Here is a 20107-nt window from a genome sequence, read left to right as displayed (position 1 = left end):
GATACTTTCTTCTTATAGACTAGTTGCATTTCAATTGCCTTCAATATATCAAACTTATTCTCCAAAATAAGATAAATTAAAAATTATTGTGTTTTGCTATAACTAAATACATAGAATAACTACAGACAATAGCCATAAACATTTTGATTATCTATGCGAACTATGTATGATTATTTATTATCCTCAATCATGCATAATGTATTTAAATTTTTTTTTTTCAAAAACACTCCAAGACAGTTGGCAAAAAACATAAACACCCCAAAAATATGTCAACTTGACAGAGACCCCAAAATGTCTCTAAATTTTCACAACGGTACACTCCTGTTAACAAATTCCATTATATCCTGTTTAGTTACATGAATCCAAGGATTTGAAATGAAATGGGATTTCAAATCTATGTATTCATGATACAAAATATTAAACTATTTGGTAGCCTCAAATATATCGATGTTCGTAAAGTTCCGTTGGATTACTTCATATGAATCTGCAAATTTCATTCATTTTATACTTAGGGTGGAACCCATGGATTTCATCCAATATCCTATAATAGCTTGATTCACAAATTTAGGCAAAAAAATGAAATCCCTAGATTTCATGAATCGAAAAATGTTTTATAACCAAACAGGAACAAATTTTTGATTCATGAATCCAAGATTAGAAATCCCTAAATTTAGATAACTAAACAAGCCCTTAAGTCATGGATACATAATTTCATAAATTCAATATTACCCTTAATCTCTTGTATAAATCCTATGTTTAAATCCTAAATTTTATTTTATTTCTTCCTTAATTCGTCATTTTATATTATAAGATATAGAATGATAAAACTAAAGGTATACATCATTTCCTTTAACTAATTAATGTTTCTAACAAAAAATAGAGATGATTGTCAATTTGGCATAGTTTTGGGGCATCTATGTTGTTCGCCAATTATCTTGGGGTGTTCTTGAAATTTTCTCAATAAAAAAAAAAAATCATGCATAATGTATGAATTGAGTAATTCTAATTACTAGAAGAAAAAAATGAAAGAAAAGCAAAATAAAAAAATTGTTAAAACGCCCCATGTGATTAGCATTTTCAATAAATATTACAATTTTCAACATTTGTTTGTATTCACTTAATTCATTACTTATATAATTTGAAATATTATTGTCCCCATAATACATATCATATTCCTCCTGATTGGAGTTAAAAGAAAATATATTATAATACGAGATACACATGTCAAACGATAGGCAGGTTTGACTGAAAAACAGACCCGAAATGGTCCATTTCCAAATTAATCGATCCCGTCTGGCAAATATCGGTATCGGAATACCAGTGACTTTAATTCTGTTACAAAGCCATCCCCACAGAAGAGGCTTTGATGATGTGAACAAGTTTTCCTCTCCAACTTCAATTTAAAAGGCCTAAAACAAATACTGAGAGTTTGAGATATGTCACCTCATAAAATAAGTAATCTTTGTTTTTTCTTTTTTCTTTTTTTCTTTTTTTCCGGTAAAGCATAAAATAAGTAATCAAACCCGGAATATTGCCTCTGTCACAGCCAATAGTTTACATATTACACTCCAAACAAGCATATAATGTACCAAGTTACCAACTCTTCCTTCCCTCACCTATTTTTGCATTCCTAGAGTTTTATCGTCATCATCATCTAATGATCAGCACTACCTCTGATGGTAGAACCCCGGCGGTGCCCGCCCATGATCACATCTTTTAATCGAGAAATGGAATCCAGCATTCGGCTCGTCTTCTGTTCACCAGAAACGGGGAGAAAAATGGGTGAGTGCTCACAAAAAAGACGGGCAGAAGGCAGAGGATATGAACATTTATCATCACAGGCATACAAGCTATAGCAAGGGGCAGCAGGGAAATGCTACCAGTACTATTTTATAAACTAATAATTGCAGGCCTAAAATTATCTCTACTCATAGATCACAGCTGATGGAGTTTCATCCCTTCATGTCTCCTTCATGTCCTCATGTCTCCTGATACAGCTGTTTTTCATTCCCAATATTAAAGATGTCATTCTGATTTGGATAACCTAGGGGTGACCCAGTGGAACTTGACTGGTTGAATATGATGACCTACATTCCCTGGGTGCGAAGAACTGATAGGGTGAAGAGATGCATATTCATGGTCACTAGCCCTGACAAGGGACAATGTGTTCATAAAACAAACAGCACAGCTTACAGCAACCGGCAAAGGACACAACAAATTTTAGGACTTTACTGGGCCAAATAGCTCTTACACTCCAATATGCATATGGCCATTTGGCCTTTCAGGACTCTTAATTTGTGCACCAAATCTTTCCATTATAATTTAAGCATTTGCAGCAGGGTAGCAGTGGCTTCATGCTTCTCTCCCTCCTCTAGCTTTTTCCCACCATCATGTGGAGGTAAGTTCAAAGAAGCAAATGCTGAAGTTTCTCTTCCTGTTCAACTAATAAACTAGCGAACCAAATATGATAAGTCTGACTGCCAGACATGTTTCAATTATTTATGTTGTCCCATTTTAGTGGGTTGCTATCTTTAAAAGACTCCATAGTTTCATTGACTTGCAATGACAAGAAGGCTACAAATACAGAAATATGGATACGCATTATACCCTCTTACATGACAAACCCAAGTAAACAAGAAGTCTAACCATGTGGCAAACACGCCACAGAATCTGGTAATCAACCAGGTTTCAATATTGTTAAAAATAAGTCATAATGATGGAAAGTTAACCCCAAAACATCAGATGCGAACAGATTATGTTGCAAATGCCAAGTTGTGGATTAGAATCATCAAGGTGCTGGATCCATCATCCAAACCTTAACCCATTGATGCTAGAACAGAAAAAGGATCAGTTCTGCAACCCAATCAAGTCAAGAAGTATCCACTAACACCTTTCACAACCTCAACATACTGTTAACTGGTCCCTCCAATTAGCCTACATGCAAAAGCCAAAATCACCAAACAAAGACTTCTCACTTATTTCGTTACCTACTCTTGGGTACCCTCAATAATTTTCATCTCCAATATCATCAATCCTATTCTTACCACTAGTCCACCTTGAAATCCTCATGATTTTTGATAAGTTCTTGCATCCAAATGAAATGTATTCTAGTAGAGGTATGACATTTTTATTTCTAATGGAACAAACTGTAAAGGGAAACTGAAGATAAGACCACAAATCTTGACATCTTGAATGTTCAGAAACAGACTATGCAGATACAACACTATTTTAACACTTAAACCCAGATAGTTTCTCCAGGGTTGCACAAGGTGGTTAAGTGCTAAAGTGTGCTAAAGCTCCAAACCTGATTCTCAATGACACTGAGGAGGCATTCTTAACTCAGGTTACCCCTCATTATTATTATCATTATTTTTAAAAGCAAATAGAAAATCTTTCCTCCCAGAAAGCACATGGGTTTCTAACTATTCTACCTGGGTTTTGGTGATGTGACAAACAGCAAGATGATAGTCTACGGGATTACCAAACATGTCTGTAAAAGTGCAAGGATCTATTAGAATCCCAAGTGCACAAGTGGGGATCAAGAGCAAGCCCAATCAGGCATTAGGAGCAGGGTGAAGGTAGCTGTAAAGCAAGCATCTTAGTGGAAGATCAATTCAAACTTGAATAAGATTTGTGGCATTAAAGCTCCACTAGAGTAAGACCAAGGGGAAAGATCCTCAAAACTTAGTAGAAAAGGGCATCTCAACAAGTGTTTAACCTTCATGTTGTCAAGACTTAAGACTGATGTTGCAATAATGTTTCTTGTAAGTTCTTAGACCTATAACGACTAAGCTTAAATCACCAACCCTTAATGGGTTATAAACCCTACTGCCTTAGACAATAGCATAATTTGGACACAAGTCCTCAGAGCCACATACTTCCACAACCAGCTTGCCAGACATTCAAGCTAAGTAGACTGTGAATAAGCACTCTCAGGTCCTCCATCTGAGATGCATCTGCGAGTCGTCAAAACATTTATTAGACAGCATGGAAAAAGGATGTAACATGCAGATGTCTAAGCTGAGAGCAGTGCATTTTGATTTCTCATTGATGGCACTCAAACTAATAAACCATAGAATCCAGAACTCCCTTAACATAATCAGAGGGCTTCACAAACCAGCAGGTTGAAACCAGCATGGCAACATTACTCCCAACATAGAAGTACGACCAAATCTAAATTAACAGTGGTAATGGACTTTCTACAACAGTATAGGATATCTTCTTAATCATTGCATCCATACTATTCATTCTTAAGAGCACAGAGTCCATTCTTTACTCGTGCTACATCATCTCTGCAGAAGCAGGAGATGGTACACAAAACCAATGTGCTGAACCTATTCATGGCATCTATAGAGTTCCTTCTTTTCAGCACATCAGCTGATCATCAGAGTTTTGCTCTTCACCGATAACATAGCATGCATTCAATCACATATCCAGTGGTCGATGTCATGCAAGCTTCATTGTGGTAGACATACATGGATAGAGACAATGACTCAAAAAGCATAAAAGATTAATTACCTGTTTCATTGAGAGGTCTTCTAAAAGGATAGACATCAGCATACCTCATCCTTGATGCTGTGCCACTTAATTTGTTGATCATGCCACCGCTTTCCTATAATTACAAGTCCCATCAAGGCTGCAGCAACAAAGATAGACCAAAATGTATTTGTCTCCTTTGCATGAGCATATAAAGAAGCAGCCCCTCTCTTCCACCAGGCTTCACAAGGTAGGTCATCCCCATCGGACTCATCCTTTGTGTTTTCACTTGTTGACTTAAATGAATCCGATGGAGAATTTAAGCTTGGCTGAGAAAGATCACAGGGTTCACTAATGACATTGTGTTCATCATACACAGTTGATCCACTGACATTTGCTTCAGCAACAAAAGGACTGAACTTAGCAGCACTATATATACTACGCTCATCATCAACCAGATTGAGCCCTTGCAGGCCTACACCTTCTTGCAACTCTGTTCCTCCAACGGACAATGTGTCACCTTTTTCATCACAGAATCGCATTCCAGGCAACTCCTCAGGCATGGTTAATCCTTTCACATCCCAATTCTCATCAATTTTCTTGTCAGATCTGTCCCCTACCTCCATATCTAATCCAGGCACCTTGTTTGAAGCTATAGGCATGTCCCTAGCTTTATTATCAATCTCACTATTATCTTGCCCTAGAGGGAGATTCTCATGCTCACTTGGTGGGAACACGAAGTGACCAGACATGATCATTGCAGGAGAGGTTTCCTGATCGTCCTCAACAGAATCATGGCCCTTATTATCATCACATTCAACTTCGACTGGACCAGGAGCAGCAGCATATGTTGAGGCCGTGAGTGACACAACTTCCCATTCATTTCCACGGGAAGAAGTTTCCTCCCCCTTCCCACTATCTGCCATTTTCCAAAATTCAGATTCCCTACAAGATCAACAACAATGATCACAATTGGCTCAGTCATACCAAAATAATTCAGAGATGCAAGATCAACAACAATAATCACAATTGGCTTAGTAATACCAAAATAATTCAGAGATAATGATGAGTCAATATAACACACTTTGATTGGTGGAAGGGAGGAAAAAACACTGAAGAATAATACAAAAACTACCAAACAACATATAGAGAAGTGCAAAATCGTAAAATTCAAAACTAATGCAGCCGAAATATAATATAAATTCATATAAAAGTTCAGACGAATAGGTACTGAAAGGAAAACAATAAACGAGGAAAACCAAATATGCACCCTTTTTAAAAGGCAAAATCTTGGTTTGGTTTATCCATTCTCAACACTACAACGCAAAACTACGAACCAACTAGTATAGAAAGAAATAAAGTATAAAGAGAACTGAAACAATTATTGCTTTCTGAATGAGAAATCGATCAGTTACTAAAATTTAATGAACCATGTGGAAGGAAAAATAAGGAGAGACATGGAGGTAGGGACTCTTGTTCAGAGAATTTTTCCTTTCAAATTGAAAGAAGACTCGTAATCATAAAAGTCCAACCCTACATAATCACTGAAACACCATAATCTTCTTGCTTTTCGCATAAAAGTAAGAAGGAAAAAGATCTAATTATGGTTGAACTTAGTTTCGAAACGAAATCGAGATGATTTCTATTGAAAAGGGTAACCATACCTGCGAAGGATCAGAGTCAACAACAACTTCTATAGATCCGATCTGCACAAAAACACAATCAAGACGAAATTTTTACAATGAATTACCTAAAAATACGAAACCAGCAACACTTTCCTGTGAGATTTAAACAAGAAAATTCGAGCGACTTTGCACACTTGAGGCAGGAAAGAATCGGAGTAAAGGAAGAAGCATGGGCTGAAACTAAAAGACGAACTAAAAGAGATAAAAGGAAAACGGTTTCACCGGTAAGTTTGCGTAAGTTAATCGATTTTACCGGCTGTAGTGAGTCAGTGGTGTCGTGGACTCCTTGGAATGGAGAGAGATAATATCCACAGTGTCCTTCATGGAGGGTTTTGTCGTTTCAGACCGGGGTCATCGGGTCATCGGGTCATCGTCTTCCTTGCTTGTGTGAAACATGTCTTTGGCGTATGGAAGAGTGTGGACTCTAGAGTCAAGAAAACATATTTAGTGCTTGTTCCGGAACTCGGAGCATTTTCATTTTACGTTTTTGGAATTGAGGCTTGTCCAGACTAGCTTACGTGGATATGAACTACATCCTTAGGGCAATGTAGTTATTATATATATAATTTAGAGTAAATTGTACTGGCACCTCAAGATGGAGGTTTTAAAGCACTGACACTTTACTTTATATTTAAAAAGCATATAGACCCTTAAAACTGAATTTTCATCAAATATAGTTGTTCAATTTATCACTGAAAACCTTTTAGACAATGTTTATTATAGATAATGTTTTTTAAAATAAACAGTAATTTAACTGTTTTCAGTAATAAATTTGAAAAATATATTAGATGAAAATTCAATTTTAGAGTTTCTTGAGGGATCATTTCGTGAGGACATCAATTAAGGGTATGTGTGGGGTTTACCGGCGTATATCAAATCAAATGATTCCCTTACCCGTCAGAAAAAATATTGAACGATTCAGAATAGAGGAGACATGTAATGACTTGAGCGAATTACGATACTTTTGGAGGGGCATCATGGTATTTTAAAGATTGAGGATCTTCCCATGATCTCATCCATTAACTATTTGCCATTTTACCCCCCCCAAAAAAAAAAAAACCTACCATGTGCTGTTTGGTTCTAAACCAGCTTCTGCTAAAACCTCTCATTTGGCAATGAGACATGATTTTTCAACCAAAATATCATTTAGTTTAGTTTTGGTTAGGTTTTTTCGATTGATTTTACTTTGCTTTATCCAGTTTAGTTTAGTTTTAGTCTCAGTTTTCTTCATTACCGGTTAAGGTATCGAGACAGATTCTTAGCAAAAGATGTTGCAATAGGAAGATTGCGAAAGAAAATTGGTTCTTCCTATGCGAGAACCTTTAGCTCCAGATTCTCTATTTCTTTATGCATAATTTTTATAACAAAGTCAACTAAGACTATGAAGAAGTTGTGGGTTCGACTATTGCTTAAGGCGTATTAATATCCCCATCCCCAAACCCCTTTGTACAAAAAATAAAACTTACAAAATTTACACTAGTTGGTTTAGATTGATGGTTGCATGAAGGAGGTTTGATTTCACTACTCTTGAGGGTAGAGGTAGAGGATAACAATATCTTACTCCCAAGTCCCACCATCATATATTCAAAAGTGGGGTCCACCTTGTTAATAAGATGAGATATTAAACTGGGAGAGGATTCATTAGATTCAATTCTTAGTTCGGTTTTAATTGTGATAGTTGGATAATTAATTGCCATGTGTCATTATCTTATATAGGCATTACAAGAAATCCCATGGTGGTAGGAATTGTAGAGGACATGAATCCGAATTTGTGGATCCTAATTCGCATGAAGATTTATTAGTGCATCTGGACTAGAATATGCTTCATAAATGACAAGAAGCTATGTCTATCTTTCTTCATTTCCCCTTCCAAGGTCATTTTCGACCAGGTTGTATCTCTTTGGTTAGTTGGGTCTTGAAATGCCCAACGCCCAAAGCCCATGATAATGATATACGTTTATTACTCAAAGGTGGGCTGGGCTGGGTTTTTACTTTATACCCAAACCTTACCAGTCTTCCCTCCTTACTTTTTTTTTTTTTTTTGGGTAAATAAAAGAGGGGCTGCAGTAGCGGCAACCTAGTGCACCCCGCTACGCAATGTTCGGACTTTTTATCGAGTGCGACCTATGCAAGCATTAGCCCCACTGGCCTTGTCAGCGGAGCCCCATTGGAGGCCTAGTATAGTCCACAGAAGCCGTTATGACTCATGCCCAGGCCAAAGAGCATACAACTGTCTAAGGGTGTCAAAACCTAACCCGGACTGTTAAAACCGGACTGAACTGGCCCCTTATATCCCGGACCGGCCCGAAGCGTTAATGGGTTGTTTGGGCGGACTTTGGTGGGGGGGGGGGGGGGGGGCGTGTGTGGCTCACTAGCCCGAACCGTTTGGCCCGAAACTAGCCCGAACCCAAACCAACTCGTTAAACCCGTTATAAATAAATTAAATTTAAATGTAAAAGACAAAAAAACCCCCAAGTGCTCATTTGTTTTCCTTAATTGTTTTGCTTTGGAACATGCAAACAAGAACCCAGTCAAAGCCTTTGCCATTTGAAAGATGGGTTTAGTGAATATTTAGCAATTGTATTATCATTTGAAAATCTTTAAATGCTTTATTTTGATCAATTTTTACAAGTATTAAGAAGAGGGAGTAGAATAAGCAGAGACAATCCACTAAAATTTATCAAGATGCCAACTTTCATTTGTATATATTAGTTCTATAATTTTTACTTATTTGTAGAAAAAAGTTTTTGGTTTGAACACCGAACACAAGAGACTTGGAGAGAACTTAATGTTTATATGTATTTACATGCTCTTGATAAATTCCACACATCAACAAAGTACTCAAAACATACAGCTAGTAAGCCCGAACCCAAACCGTTAGTAAACCCAATTTTAAACCGTTAGTCAACCCGAACCCAAACCGCACCGGCCCGAAACCGTTATTTTCTTAATGGGCCGTGTTTGGGCTGAATGTTTTTCAACCCGAAACCGTTAGGCCCGCCTAACCTGGGACCAATGCAAGAAACAAAGGAGCAGAGCAGATTCCAATCTGAGACGTGCGGTTTACCAAACTACTTGGGAGTGAGCTTGAGACCACTAGACACCAACTCGGTGTTAGTTTCCCTCCTTACTTGATGCTAAATCAGTAAATCCACACCACCCCCAAAAATCCCCTACCTAACAGAACTGCAGAAGAAATATTTTTACAGATACTCACAGATTAAAGAAGAGAACTTGAAACTTCCATTAATGAAAACTTATTCGATCCAGTTCTCTCTCCCTATATGCCTCTCCATTCCTGGGGGACAAAAGTAGTAAAGTTCATCTAAACCTTACATTTTCCACTTACAGACATTGAATAAAAACCCTAATACACAAGATCAACTAGAAACAATAAGCAGTAAACAGCGAAGACGACGAACCTGAAGCTTTCATGAATACAAACACACCGACAACAAATTATACCCTTTTAATACAACTACTCCTCCATGAGAAAGTCCTTATCTTTCTCAAGAATCTCCATTGTCTGAGGATCCAAGCTGATCTCCACATCAATACTCTTTCCCCCACCCTTTCCTTGATACAGGTAAAGCATTCCATCAAACTTGTTGTTCCTTCCACTCCTCACGGTCTCCGGCTTACCAGAGCCAAAATCAATATCGTAAATCTGAAATCTCGGCGAACTTCCGACCGCCACACAATTCATCCCCGCATCTTTCCACTGAAACAGCTTCGGCGAAGCTTCCCACTCTTTGTTACGACCTTCGATCGTCTTCCAATCATGCATCTCTATGACCTTCTGCACCATCGACGCCCCAAAAGCCGGCGAATTAGCTAGCAATGCTCCGGCGGCCGTCACCGTAAAAATGGCCTGAATTAGGTTTCCGAAGTAGTTTTCCGGCATCGGAGGTTCCAACCTCTTCCTGCAATCGGCGAAGACGGTGAAAACCGTGTAGTCTTCGGGTTTGAGGTGGCGTGCACGTGTAACGGCTCTCCATATGTGGACCCCAAGAGACTGGAAGGTTGAGAATGGCTTTGAACCGTCTGATAAAGAAGAGTTGAGATCAGATTTGATCTTATCAATAGCAGAGCCGGAGAATCGGAATATCTTCTCTCTCAAGGGTGCCTTGGCTTCCTCCCTAAATTTATCCAGCTGGGCTTGGTCCGACGCCGAGGGAAGACTGAGCTTCACACGTGTGTTTCTCGCTTTCGTACGGTCGTGAAAAGGTAGGACCGATATTGAGCTTTTTCCCCGGCAAATCTCCGCCCACGAGTTCATGAAGTGCCACGTGGAATGACCGTCTAGGATTGCGTGGTTGAACGCGCACGCAATTGCTAGACCGTCTCTGACTTTGGTAAACTGCACCAGCACCAGACAAGAAAAAAGTGAGAAAAAGAAAAAGAAGAAGACTTTCACTTTGTGCTTGGTAGGGTTAGTTAAGGAGATGACTGTGACTTCACACAGGCGTAGGCGTAGGCGTAGCTACTCTTCTCTTGGTGCCGGCGTAGATTAAATAGCTGCACTGAAGCGGTTTCTGCATGTGAGAGTAGTATAGATTTTACCTGAACGGCTAACAAGGGGCGGTGGAAGCCTTCTAGGTTAAGAACTCCGGTGTAAGGGATGATCTCCTGGAACAACATGGAAGATTCGTCTTCTCCGAGCTCGGCAATTTCAACGCCGTCAGCCACCGCTTCCACCACCTCAACCCCAACTTTCTCAGCATCACAGACAACCCTCAACACGCCTTCCTCATCCATATCCAATCTTCCTGCCAATGGATAAAATTCTACCAGTACTTCTCCCAGAGCTTCCTTCATCTTCCCAATGATCTCTTCCCAATCATTAATTTTCTCATCCTTGTACAGCAACAACTTCTGGTTGTAATAAAATGCCACGTAAGGAAGATCGAATGTAACTAGAGGACATTCACGTCTTCCCAGGTCTTTACTTGGCAGAACCATATCCTTTTTCGTCACCTTCACCATCTTTGCTTTCTCTGCAACTTCAACCTTCTTCCCGTTCTCAATTGCCATGAGGGGTAGTTCAACTTCTGATACCAAGAAAACAAAGACGAACAGCCACCTGTGCGGAACTATAGGAGGGAGGTGAAGCTTACTTATAGATCAAGAGTCGTTCCATTAGAGAAATAGTTGAAGCAGTGAGCATTAATGAAACCACGAGGGCAGATGCCATCCTTAAATGCAAATTTTAACTTTCTTCTCTTTATCTTTGGTTGGTGATGGGTTCTAGGATGTAATCATGGAAGTTTGATGTTGAGGTCACTCACTTCTTGGCCTGCTTCAACTACAAACGAAGAAAATACAGTTCACTTTTTTTTTGGTAAAAGAAAATATAACTCACCATGTCTATGTTTTGTTGGGTTAGGGTATGTCTTGCAGCTAGAATTTTGGCCGTAATTATAACGGGTTTTGGACCAATTAAAGGCAAGCAAAAGATAGTACTTTTTAAGATGAGGGAGTGATGGGGTTTTTATAAAATAGTTGAATCCTTATTTCTCTATAGTGCATATAGACAATATTATCAAACCATAATAAATGAGTTCAGATCCTCATCCTCTCCACTCGGGCAATACTCTTATCCGCACAAATGAGCTGCCCATGGTACCAGGAAAGCCTGTGTCAGCCTGACCATGAGGGTGGGCAGATGGGAGAGCGAACGGCATGGCGAGTGGAGAGGATTCAAATCCTATTAAATTTCTTGAGTGTGTTTCACTTGTTTAAGTAGTCGAAAAACCTTAACTCTGAACCTTGGAGACCTTTTAAAGCTGATTGGTTTCTTTTTGGTTATACATCTTTGTTGTCTACTATGTTAATTCAACTAAGATTACTATATTTTTTTACACATGGGGTATTAATTTTAGGATTTTTTCGGTTGACTTTATTAAATTTTATAAATAATAAAATAATAATGCCAGGGTTTTTCTTGCCAGTTCCTAAGTCTTGTCTTTAGGTTTAAATGCCAATTTTAGTGTTCTTGAGATTAAGGTCAATTTTACCCAAAAAAAAAAAAAAATAATTAATTAATTAAGGTCAATTCAATTCTAATGGGAGTCGTTTTATAATCTTTAAGACTAAAATGGCTTAAGAAAATGAGGAAGGGGGGACTGTAACCCTTTTTTGTTCTTCTTCCTTCTAATACCTAAAATTGGTAGTTCAGCCTCCCTTGGAACCTTGTCTTAGGTTGACTAATTTGTATAATGAACTTCAACTACCAAAACGGCGAGCTTAAAAATCAATAAATTTAAACATCCTTCACCAAACCGGACCAGCTGGTTTGATCAATCAGTGTCTTTGTATTTTCCAATAACCCCTTTTTTCACCTTTTTCTTTTTTCTCTTGTCTTCATCAAACCTTTTGTCACCTTTATCTTTTTTTCTCTTGTCTTCATCAAACCAGTCAAAAGGACAGGGTCGATAGACCCACAGGATGGGAGGGTGCTGGGAGGGGGAGAAGATATGAAAAGATGGATTCGAACCCAAGACTTTCTTAGTTTTACACTTTTACAGATAGAAGACTGCCACCATTGTGCCAGAAGCACATTCACCATTCTTTACATTTGATCGATGGATTCATCAATCAAACTAGTCAAAAAGGTGATGGGAGGGTGTTGGGAGGGGGAGAAGATATGAAAAGATAGATTTGAACCTTAGACTTTAGTTTTAAACGATGGATTCATTAGGTCTATTGTTTTGTACACTTTATCAAGTAAAACCATAGATTAGGAGTCAATTACTCGAGGCATTGTGAGGATCAACCCTAGTAGAATATGAGGTCTATGCCCTCACCTCTAGGGTTTAGGATCCGTGCCCTATGAACAATTGTGATCAGTTCCACCCCACCCCTCCCCACCCCGGCGCCCCCCAACCCTGGAAAATTTTTTTTTGAGTACTCTCTCTATATATATTATATATCTAAATCAAACACAACAATGAAGCCATATTACTCCAATGATTACGTGTAAAGGCGAATCCGGTGTTAAAGACTTCAGCACAAGGAGGATTCAAGAAGACAATTATCCTTTACTGGTTAACAACCCGAACAATTTTTGTTGAGAGAACTATTTTGATATCCTGACATTAAGTTACCACTATGGTATACCAACCATCATTCAAGGCCACTCCATAATGATCACATGTGAAGCTATCAACCAAAAAAGCATGCATGATTATGACTATTTCATAATAATAGCATCAAATAACAACCTCTCCTCCCCTTCAATAATAATTTGAATTATTGGGGTGGGCAAGCAAAAGAGGGTTGCAGATCTTAATGAGGGGCCAAAAGTGTCTAATGAATACTAATTCAACCATTCACACTAGTGTCAATATTAGTTGTGATCCATCCTAGACTAATGTACACTAAAATGGTTCTTATATATGATCAATCAATTAAATTGAAATCCCACACCAACACGGTCCATCTTTCTGGTCCAACCATATTCCAGCCAGCATTTCTTGGTTTTAAAGATTTGAGTTGTAAAGTTGTTTGAATTAAGACCCCCTGACCCCTACACAAATTACCCAAAATTCCATTTTTTTTTCACCAGAGTCTTCTTCATCAGCATAACAATTTTGGTAATGCTTGGTTGGTGAGGAATTATGAGAAGTTTCCAACAAGAATTATGAGAAAAGTAAATGAAGATTTGATTTGGATCACTCATAATTTTGGGCAAACCGGCTTTGCTGCTCCTTCAATGAATAGTGTGATTAAAGTGGAAAAAACAACCCATTTGAATCGCAAAGTTGGTGTAGACGCAGATCCAACATTTCGGTCATTTATAGATACAACAACGTACAAGCCTTCAGAAGAGGATATTAGATGGATAAGCACTGTTTTTTCTCATGAACTTTAATCAACAATGATGTGATTGATCATATATGTTAACTTTATCATATACATTCACACACAAAGAACCCAAAAAATTAACATATACAACTCACCTGTTAATGACGGCAATTAATTAAGTTTGACAATTCATACTAACCCAGTCCCAGTCCCAGCCTTATTCTTATTGGCACTCTTAATCTCAATCTCAATCTTAACGAAATTGCTTCTGGTGTATGACTGTCAAGTAGAATTTCAGACTGTTAGATCCAAAATTTTGATCGAGATTTCGATCCGACGGCTTGAATTGTTTTGTATGACGGCAAATGCGCATAACTGAAGCAATCAATCTAAATCTTTCTTCTTCAAAGATTAATGGTTTGCGCTTAATGGAGCTCCCTCTTATATATTGGCATCAGATTAGTCCAACTTAATATGGGATAAGTCAAAAGATTTAATTCAATTCGTTCCATCAATTACGGAAGTTTTGACATACTTAACAAGTACCTAATGGTGGAGATGGCAAATAATATGCTTAAACAATCTTTGATTGTAACACCAAAACTCCCAAACATCTCACAAGTAAAGTTTAATTCAAATAACATTGCATACTAGGACAAATTTTTTTTTTAGTTTCTCTCATTCTGTCTTTCATATCTTTTAATAAAAAACTTATATTTTTCTTAAGTCATCCAACATACTATAAACCACACATAAAGGCCAAATAAAAGTCGAAAAAAAGGAAGGAGTTTCTTTTTGTTTTTCTTATTAATTACTTATTTTTATTGGTGGTTGATGTGAGGAGCGCGATGTGATTGGGATTGGTGAGATACATCAAATCAAAAACTTAATTTCTTTGAAACATTTGATAAGATTTTATTTTTATTTGAATTTTGAACAAGTTGCGTGATTATAAATATCAAATGGTCAATCATTGATATTTTACAATCGGAATCTTATGAAGAATTGCGAGATTTTCGATTAGGCATCTTTCTGACTATCAACACATCTAATCTCAATCTGGGCTTAGTCTCCCTGAAAATGGAAGGGCGATTTTTGCAGTCCACAAGGATTCGATACTCGAACCTTGCTTAAGCGACGCCTAGGCGAAGCCTTGACCACTATGCACACATCTCACAGTTAAGTATTAATTCTATTTGCATTGCATAGTAAACAATAATTTTTTTTTTCCTATTTCTATCAATTATTTCTCTTTAACTTGTTTTTCTAAACACACGAAGATCCCTGAATCGATAGTTGTCTTCTCCCTTTTCTCTATTAATTACTTATTTTTATTTGTGGTTGATGTGGGCGCTGTTTTTTTAATATTTCATATCTATACACTTGAAACATCAGATAAGATTTTGTACTGATCTTAAATCTTTGGGAAGTTGGGTATAAATCAAATCAATCATTGATGATTTTTGCCATCTCAAAGATAGTCTATTTCCATTATGATATTGACACTAGAAAGGTTTTTTGTGGCTTTTCACTTGTTTTTGTTTTTAAAATTTACCGATTGGATCGGTTCAAAATTAAAACTAATAGTGTTGTGTTATGGTCCTCTCCATGTTGAACCTAGGTTCGCCATGCCCTTGGCTGTCATGGTGTTTTTGCAAATTTAGCGGGTGGTGTTGAGGTCCAATTGATATCACTTTTTTTTCTTGTGAGCTCATGGGGATGGCTAGTGGCCTTAGGGAGGTTGTCTCTCAAGGATATGGTAAGGTGCGTGCTTTATTTAGGGACTCGGGTTTCCACTACGAACCAACTCCCGGTATTGATGCTATTTGTTTAGTAAACATTAATATTTTGACTTTTCTATAATTATTTCTCTTGAGGGACTTAGTGTTTCTAACCACACGATCCCTAATATAATGTCTCTCCTATCCATGATTCTACCCGATTTGGTTTTAATGACTCACCATTATTCTAAACATCCAATTTTTTACCTGATCTTTCTTTGGGAAGTGGGGTCTTTCTGTTTCTTATACTCTCCGATTGCCATCGTTTCATCATTGGAATCCTCCGAACACTGGTACCTTGTTCGGTTACATAGGGGTGGTTATGGTGCTTTTTGACATGCTTGGTGATGGTGCTTTTGCTTAGGAGTGGTGTTGAGAAGCAGAATACACTTCTTTGGAGCTCCATGGGGGTTGGTTGGGGCCCTGGGGGGGTTTTCAACACCACGTATAGTGAAGGTGGTGTTTTTAGACTCGTATTCCGTAGACATGGTCTAAGAAAGTGGTGAATACTCACTGAACGTCCTTTTTTTACTTGAAGAGATCTGGGATTCCATAGGGAAGTTGCAACAATTCAAGGTGGTTCATCAAGTTAGAGAGACGAATAGATGTGCTGACTTCTTGGTAAGTCTGATAAATGATAATAAGGAGGTGATTTTTGATTCGTGAGGGTTCCTGAACGCCTCAAAGCCATTGTGGCTGAGGAGGCTGGTGGGAGAGTTTTTATGAGACTATAATTTGCTTTGTAATATCATTGTATTATTTCTTTTATATATATTTATATATTCTCTTTGGTTTAAAATTTTTTTATATAAATATCTCGATCTCCGAAATAAATAATACGGTTTCGACCTAAAATTCCCATTTTGTTTGTTTTGTTTCAAGGCATATTTGTTGATGCATTACTGCTAAAAGCTAAACTCTGTTTCATTAGAAATTTCATCTAGAGCTGTGTTCTGGGTACCCTTTAACTTGGTTTTCTTGAAACTAACTTTCACTCCTAAGAATTGTTGAAAGCAGGTTTAAGGAAAACCGAGGCACCTGGGTCTAACACCCCACTAAGATTTCATCATTCCTCTGAAAAAGAACTCACTCAACAACCAGTTCTTGAGAGGAAGATAAATTAAAAAGCAAATATCAAATTTGTGATTCTTTGGGCAGTTTCATTGATGTTCGATTTTGAACTACAGTAGGCTTTTATCATCTTTTGAATCACATGAAGCTCACAGTACATCAACTACCAAACTGAATTAGAACTGACAAACAATCATCAAACTGAAAGCACTAAGCTGAAGATTTTTAATTTGATTCAGCAAGAACATTATAGTTCGTCCGATTTCAGTTGATTTGAAGACTCTGTAGAACTATCATCAGGGGCTTTATTCTTCTCAGCGTGGAGCTTCTCGAGAATTTCCTCTAGAGGAGGATCTCCAGGTCTCCGGAAGATGTTATCACCTATTTTTATCTCATATGCCTCCGGTTGACTCAGTATAAAATCTTTCAACTGGCAAACATAGACAAACCCAATCGAAATCTTTTGAGCAGATGATGGAAACAAATTCTTGTCTAATATCAAAATTGAACTTTTAAAAGTAGTTTTCATAATTAATTTCTGAGCTTTTCCCTTGAACAAAATCGAATTCAATTCACTTTCAAATCTCAATTTTTTAAGAAAAATCTTGAGTTGGTACAACTTACCTCTGTTGTGTCCTTCCCCTTTTGCATGGTGAACATAATGGTACTGAGATCGACAGTCATGAAATTGGTCTCAACGGATCCAGTTTTGAGAACCTTGTTCCATTTCATAGCAAGCTCCGAGACCATTTCCTGAAAATACCCATTTCAGATTCAGAGATTTGGAAGGAAACCCACAAATCAACGTTGTCGTAGAAGAAATTGAATAGGAGCGAAAGCGAAATTAGGGGAAAAGAAGAGGAGTTCTTTTTAGGGTTACCGGTGTCCGTTTAACACCTAATCGAAGCTTGACGAAACCAAAAGCGGGGCCAGTTTGGTGCTTCAACATTTCGGCTTGAATCTCTGATGGATCCATCTTACTGAAATCTGGAGGAGGATCAAATTCGGAATCTTGCGATGGGCTGCGTTTTTGGCCCCATTGCCTCCACCCATCGTCCTCTTCGTCATCGATCACATCATCCAGTTCGTCTGGGATATGAATCTTTTTCTTTCCTCCCTCTGCAACTCTAACAAGACCACCATCTTCGGCTACAAAGAGCAGTGTGAGGAGCAGGAGAAGATGAACCAGAAGTAAAGAGGAGAAAGGATTGCTCTGATTCCTCATGATACTAACTTCTCTTTCTCTTCACAATAATTGACTAGAACTACGCAAAAGAGATAAATGGAAAAACACTCAAGAAGATCGGAAGCCAGGGTGGCCTGAGCAGTGAGTCGTGCTCAGACGTGAATGATTTTCAGGTAATTAAAAATCGACGACAAGACCTTACCGCAGATCACAGAAGCAGGAGCATTTTTTTTTTTTCTTCTCTTCTTCTTCTTCTTCTTCTTTTTTTTTTTTTTTAATTTCTTTTAATTTTTCAGTTTTTTTTATTACTCTTAGTTCAGCCAAGCCCAACTCAATCTTGTATTGGGCTGAAATATCTCAGCCCAAACTCTACCTGACTTTGCCCAACCCAAACTGAACTCAGCCCAGAGATTGGGCCTTAGATATTATAACCCAAGCCCAACTTATACTGTAGGTTGGTCTAGTATTCTAGTAGAGGCCCAACCCTTTGGGGCCCAGGCTTGCATGATTGCTACGGCTATCAAAACCTTGGCCCTATTTGAGCTAAGGTGGGCCTTGGTTTATGGATTAAAATCTTTTTTTTTTTTTTTTTTATTTTAACAAAGACACTTCATATATAACATACCTCCACATATATAACCCCGAGGGGTGGCTCAGTCGGCAAAGACCAACGCTTCCACATAAGAGGTCAGAGTTTGAATCCCCTCAGGGCCGAGTGAAGCCCGCCTCATATTAATTAACCTCATTCCAAAAATATAAATGAGTTTTTCCAGATGTCGTTGAAGGTCTCCACGTGGCATTCAATGGATGGCGGTCTCTCTTTGGCCGCCAAAATTACGGAAAACGCACACATTCACAATCACAAGTGTATAATGTCAAATCATCATAATACTCTTACCTTAAACTGAAAAATAAAATTAGAATCTCACCCCATGCAAGATCCTAGAGATGAAATAGCCATAATATCCTCATTCTAGATTAACGAAGAGCTTTTCTCTTCACTAATCTTCTTCTTTCATCTGAAAATCACCCATTGCCACCACCAAGAATTCTAGTTATAGACTTGATAGAAAATGAATCCCCACCATGTAAGCACGAAGAGAACCGGTGTAAAAAGCCCACCCGCCCAAGAATCCTAGTTGTAGACTCATAGTAGTAGAAGACCCGACCCACCCACGACCAACAGGTTTCGAAATAGAATTTAGAGAAGTCGTCACTCGTCACCATCGTCACCACCATAACCACCGTCGTCATCGCCATATCCACCGTTGTCTGAGTCATTATCCTCCTCAACTCTCTCCTCCACATCGTCAGCGATCTTGTCTTCCAAGTGATCAATACCTTCGGCTATCACCAACCCACCTATCACTCCTGTAACCGCCCCAACAGCCAACCCGGTTCCCAACCCGTACTTGCTCTTCTCACTCTTCTCCGCCTTCAACGGATACCCGCTCCCAACCTGCTCGTAAGACCCGGATCCGTAGTAAGGTTGGTATCCGGCAACCGGAACCGCATAGGGCTGCGGCGGCGGCGGAGCATTTGAATACGCATTGCCATAAGCCGGCACATACGGAGGAACCGCAGAGTATGGGGCACGATACGGATCTGGCTCACGATAGCGAGGATCACGAACGGTGATAGTGACATCGAGCTTCCCATGTGGACGACCTGATGGACGGATTAGCCGCAGCGTACGGTGCAGTGGCTGTCCATAACCCACATCATCTATGATCTCCTTGAGCCGAAGGCCTGCGGAACCGATCAAAGGCTTGGTGTCGCGTGCGGCGTTGGCGTGAACGACGTCAATGAAGAGTGTGGTGGAGTGGTCGAGATGAGAAAGGAGAGGGATGACAAGTGTCTCGTCCCAAACGGGGGAAGTGTCGCCGTTTGGGTCGACGCGGGTGGATAATTTGTTGTTTGGGTCTACCCAAACGACGGCGTAAGGCTGGAGACGACCGTAACGCCAATTCACATTCTTGAGGTCCTTTGCAGAGGAGATGCTCAGTTTCGCCTCTAATGGACCTCTCAACGCCATCTTCCGTTGCTGGCTTGCTGCCGCTGAGCAATGCAGGACTTAAAAGACAAGATCAGAGGAAAGAGGC

At 38.8% G+C, this 20107-nt stretch overlaps 4 protein-coding genes across 6 annotated transcripts; all 4 read right to left on the bottom strand.

Annotated features, from left to right (window-relative positions):
- Positions 1-1055: 1055 nt before the first annotated feature.
- Positions 1056-6320, bottom strand: LOC149013818 (ATG8-interacting protein 2-like). 3 transcript variants are annotated; one of them, XM_089159524.1, is made up of 3 exons: positions 6141-6320; positions 4563-5421; positions 1056-1753 (listed from the first exon to the last, which is right to left on the bottom strand). In XM_089159524.1, exons 2-3 carry the CDS (start codon positions 5400-5402, stop codon positions 1655-1657), a joined length of 939 nt encoding a protein of 312 aa, XP_089015650.1. In that variant the 5' UTR covers positions 5403-5421; positions 6141-6320; the 3' UTR covers positions 1056-1654. The 3 variants fall into 3 exon arrangements, with proteins under 3 accessions (XP_089015650.1, XP_089015651.1, XP_089015652.1); XM_089159525.1 differs by having other exon boundaries at positions 6227-6311; XM_089159526.1 differs by having other exon boundaries at positions 1668-1753; positions 4519-5421.
- Positions 6321-9573: 3253 nt separating this feature from the next.
- On the bottom strand, positions 9574-11273 carry LOC149013817 (BAHD acyltransferase DCR-like). Its single transcript, XM_089159616.1, has 2 exons — positions 10725-11273; positions 9574-10521 (listed from the first exon to the last, which is right to left on the bottom strand). The coding sequence occupies exons 1-2, from the start codon at positions 11193-11195 to the stop codon at positions 9640-9642; spliced, it is 1353 nt and encodes a 450-aa protein (XP_089015742.1). The 5' UTR covers positions 11196-11273; the 3' UTR covers positions 9574-9639.
- Positions 11274-16662: 5389 nt separating this feature from the next.
- Positions 16663-18243, bottom strand: LOC149013816 (LDL receptor wingless signaling/trafficking chaperone). Its single transcript, XM_089159338.1, has 3 exons — positions 17700-18243; positions 17444-17572; positions 16663-17249 (listed from the first exon to the last, which is right to left on the bottom strand). The coding sequence occupies exons 1-3, from the start codon at positions 18042-18044 to the stop codon at positions 17067-17069; spliced, it is 657 nt and encodes a 218-aa protein (XP_089015464.1). The 5' UTR covers positions 18045-18243; the 3' UTR covers positions 16663-17066.
- Positions 18244-18881: 638 nt separating this feature from the next.
- LOC149013815 (uncharacterized) lies at positions 18882-20104 on the bottom strand. The gene has a single exon (XM_089160195.1). It carries the CDS (start codon positions 20038-20040, stop codon positions 19219-19221), a length of 822 nt encoding a protein of 273 aa, XP_089016321.1. The 5' UTR covers positions 20041-20104; the 3' UTR covers positions 18882-19218.
- Positions 20105-20107: the final 3 nt, after the last annotated feature.

This window comes from Hakea prostrata, chromosome 6, assembly GCF_041222555.1.
Source record: "Hakea prostrata isolate BN-2017 chromosome 6, UWA_Hpros_2, whole genome shotgun sequence".
Classification (NCBI taxonomy): Eukaryota; Viridiplantae; Streptophyta; class Magnoliopsida; order Proteales; family Proteaceae; genus Hakea; species Hakea prostrata.
The sequence above is the reverse complement of the archived record's forward strand: the minus strand, read 5'-3'. Positions and strand labels throughout refer to the sequence as shown.